Source organism: Octodon degus, unplaced genomic scaffold (genome assembly GCF_000260255.1).
Source record: "Octodon degus isolate 3935 unplaced genomic scaffold, OctDeg1.0 scaffold00012, whole genome shotgun sequence".
NCBI classification, from domain to species: domain Eukaryota; kingdom Metazoa; phylum Chordata; class Mammalia; order Rodentia; family Octodontidae; genus Octodon; species Octodon degus.
In genome coordinates this window covers 1833713-1837526 of record NW_004524588.1, presented here as the reverse complement: position 1 = coordinate 1837526, position 3814 = coordinate 1833713, and the positions used below count along the sequence as shown (strand labels likewise).

At 45.1% G+C, this 3814-nt stretch overlaps 1 protein-coding gene across 4 annotated transcripts in view; it reads right to left on the bottom strand.

The window, feature by feature from the left end:
- Positions 1–875, bottom strand: part of LOC111815157 — a 12783-nt gene extending 11908 nt beyond the window's left edge. For all 4 annotated transcript variants that reach the window (XM_023709452.1, XM_023709454.1, XM_023709455.1 and 1 more), the window contains exon 1: positions 795–875. In XM_023709452.1, the coding sequence (XP_023565220.1) occupies positions 795–864 (70 nt within the window). In that variant the 5' untranslated portion in view covers positions 865–875. The remainder of the gene's footprint in view (positions 1–794) is intronic.
- Positions 876–3814: the final 2939 nt, after the last annotated feature.

Below are 3814 nucleotides of genomic sequence, written 5' to 3'. Positions count from 1 at the left end.
AGGAGGAGGAGGAGGAGGAGGAGAAGAAGAAGAAGAAGAAGAAGAAGAAGAAGAAGAAGAAGAAGAAGAAGAAGAAGAAGAAGAAGAAGAAGAAAGAAAGAGAAGGAGGAGAAGAAGAAGAAGAAGAAGAAGAAGAAGAAGAAGAAGAAGAAGAAGAAGAAGAAGAAGAAGAAGAAGAATCCCTCATCCATCTTAATCCAAGGTTATGAACATATCTACTCCTGAGAAATGGGCCTGAACTCAAGAAGACACTATAAGGAAAATTTTGGGGTGAAAAAGCTCTTTTCATCTGTGGTTGATGACAACATATTTGTTTCATGCTTCACAATGATTTATAAGTTCTCATCTTAGACCAAGCAATCACCATTGTCTGTGGCAAGATTGGCTGCTATAACTCTCTGACATTAACTGTACTCCACTGTAAAATAAAGGACAACTCTCTCCCAGGCTTTTTATAATAAATTAAACAGTGTTCAATAGGCCTCTTTACCATTCAGTGTGGGATGGGATCCACAGGAAAACTTAAGTTGTTCCCTGGTCACCTGCCCTAATCCCATCTGGCTCAGCCATGAGATCAATCCAAACCCATAAACTAAATCATACCTTACTCATTCAACTCCCCAAGGCGCCAGAGCACATGTGCCAGCTGCCTTTCCCCAACTGAACTTGTAGCTTTCATAATCTCTTGTCCTCACTCTCCCCCCACACACATCACATAGCATGAGATCACATCACATAGCATCACATCACCACTTCGCATCATATCACACTGCATCACACCACAGATTTCTTACCTAGGTCTGGTAAGGGCAAAGCCTCAGCCAAGACACACAGGGAACAGAGGACCAGAGCCTTGCAGAGCATGGTGCCAACCGGGAGAGCAGGCGCGACTGCCTGCTCCTCAGCCGGCCCTCTTCTGGGCTTTTATGGACAGAACCCTCCACTCCTTGTCCTCTCAGGCAACATTCCTCAGGCAGTGTTAAACAAAAGCCTCACCCAACCCAGGGAATAGCCCTGGAGGGAAAGCTGGACAGGGACCAGCGGTGGGGGGAAGACGGAAGGAGGATGTCTAAAGTTAAACTCTGATAATATCTTTTACAAAATAGGTTGTAATGCCGACTATTATATGCACCATCTTTGTCTGCCTTTTCCAGAGATGGGGAGAACACAATGACATTATTGTTCCACCAGCTGCTGAAGCAGCTGCCTTCCTGACCCAGGGCTTCAAGAGTAGCATCCAAGTCACAGCCATGTACACCTTTTCTGAGTCCCTTATGTCAGATAAAGGGTCTCAACATCACACTCAGCACCTATAGGAGACACAGACTCTACAGAGTTCCCTGTTACAAAGGGAATCTTAACACTGCTGCCAGAAGTTGAAAGAGTAATAGCGATAATAATTACTGCTATGTAATGAAAATAGAAATATCCTAAATTAGAAGAGTCTGCATGAGCTGATCTGTTTCTCAACATGAACTTGTGTGGTAGGAATTATTATCCTCCATTTCTTGTGAGGAACCTTGAGGATGGGGTTAAATGACTTCAGAATCACTCTTGGCAGAGATGTCCTCAGTGTAGAGTCCTTCTTGGTGGTGTGTACCTGGCTCCTATTGTGACTTGCTTAGTGCTCCAGGGCCAGCATACCCTGGACACATCCTTGGTTGCAGCAGAGTCCTGCCCAGTTTTTCTCTCTGATCTTGGTCCCAGGAAGTGTAGCACAAAAGGGGTTTCACACTAATGAAAAAGAAATGCACACACACTAGAGAACAACCTGTTTTTCTTGAAGTAATTTCCTTGTCAAACACTGCACAGCAAAGTAGAACCCACACACAATAGTTAGGAGCTTGGAGAGTCTTGAAAATCTTGCAGTCAAATAACACCAGCAAACTGTAAGACTCAAGCAACACAATGATGTGCTAAGTCACAGGCCAGTGGAGGGACCGGGCACAATGTGAGGATATTTCTTTACATGAAAAAGGACAAGGATTAACTACAAATGTGCTGAGTTGAATTTCTGAAATCCTTGAGAAGAGTTGGACTCAGGTGTTTAAAAGGCACTTAGGGGACAGTGACATCCTTCCTCTAAGCACTGGCGAGTACATGAACAGGAATGGAAACGAGGGCCTTTGCACTCACCTACAATCCTCAGTTCTCTTTTTCTGTCATTACACAAATGTTTACAGACTGCTTGGGAAATACAGTGACTGGAGCAGCAGGAATGCTAGGCAGGAGGCTGAACCTGAAGACTCTGGGGCCCAAGCTTCTGCAGGAATACTCAGAAGACCATGGCCAGGCATCACTCAGAGCCTCCGTTATTTTCTTCTATGTTGGGGCATAAGTGTGGGTTTTTTTCTGGAGTCCTGTGAGGACTAAGTTAAAGTATTCTTACTGAGTGTCTGGACCAGTAAAAGCACACCATAAAAATGGGCTGTGATTTCTAGGTGTTGAAAACGAGACAGGCTCAGGTCCCAGGGAGTGGACAATAGCATTTTATGGTAGGAGCAGAGCGAGATCTGGGAGAGTCCTGTGGAGAAGATGGGTAAGTCGATGTAAGAGCTGCTTTCAGTTGACTCCAATAAACACACCTCCAGATTTATAGGGAGATGGGAAAGGCCTCTAGGCAAACACAAGTAAAAAGTGCTGGAGGACACAAGTGTTCGGGAAAGCGGGGAGTGGTGGCACACCCCAGTAATTCCAGCACCTGAGAGACTGGAGCAGGAGGACCAAGAGTTAGATAGAGCCCTGACTGGGCAACTTAGCAAGAGCATACCTCAAAATCAAAATTAAAAAGGCTGGAGATATAGCAAAGGTACTGGCTTCAACCCAAGTGCCATAGACACAGTTACACAGACACACACACGTGTACACACACACACACACACACACACACACACACACACACACACAAAGTATGCACAAATAGTTACATCAAAGTGTCAGGTCCTGACCAGTAAATTTAGGAACACAGAGAACACTTATAAATTCCTAGATGACAAGGCACTGAGGTCTGGAGCTACATTAATCAACTTTGCATTGTGTCACTCTCAGGGAGCTAATAATACAGCTATGTGCAGAGCAGTTGCTAAATAAATGATTACTCATTAGCGCTGACATGTGACAGGAGAAGGTGGGACAGCATCACCAAAGACAGCATGTGAGCAACAGGGCCAGGGCTAAGACCCCGGCTTCTGGGTGCAGACACTGTGGGTGTGAACCCCGAAACCTCAGCTTCCCAGGTGACTAACTCCTTCCCACTCTCCTTCCCCAGAATGCAGGTAAAGTTAGTGATGCTTTCTTAGCACAGCTGTGACAATGAATTCAACTGATCCACAAATCAGGCACAGGCATATACTAGATGATATGAGACTGAAGGGTCTCCCATGATTATAGATTAAAATGGATCTTAAAGAACACTGTAAGAGTAGCCCCCTCACTGAAAAGTTTGTGAGAAGACAGATACAACCAGAGAACATCAGGGTGGAGGAGAGAAGCCAGGCACTGAAAAATCATGCCATTTCATCACATCAGTGATGTTAAAAATGTAATGTCTCTGCTTGCTGAGGTACAATTGCAACACTCCATAAGGCTGAGCCAAGAGAATTTTATACTACAGTCCACTTTGGGCAACTTAGCTATTTGGGAAAATCCTGCATCAAAAATTTTGAAAGGGGATGAGAGAGTCTGTGATGCACCTCAGTGAGGTCATCGCAGTTGAAGGCCCTACAGCGATCTCCATGGATTCCTCAGCCTCCGCAAGCACACACCTCTAGCCATCTCCATGGATTCCTCAGCCTCCGCAAGCACACACCTCTAG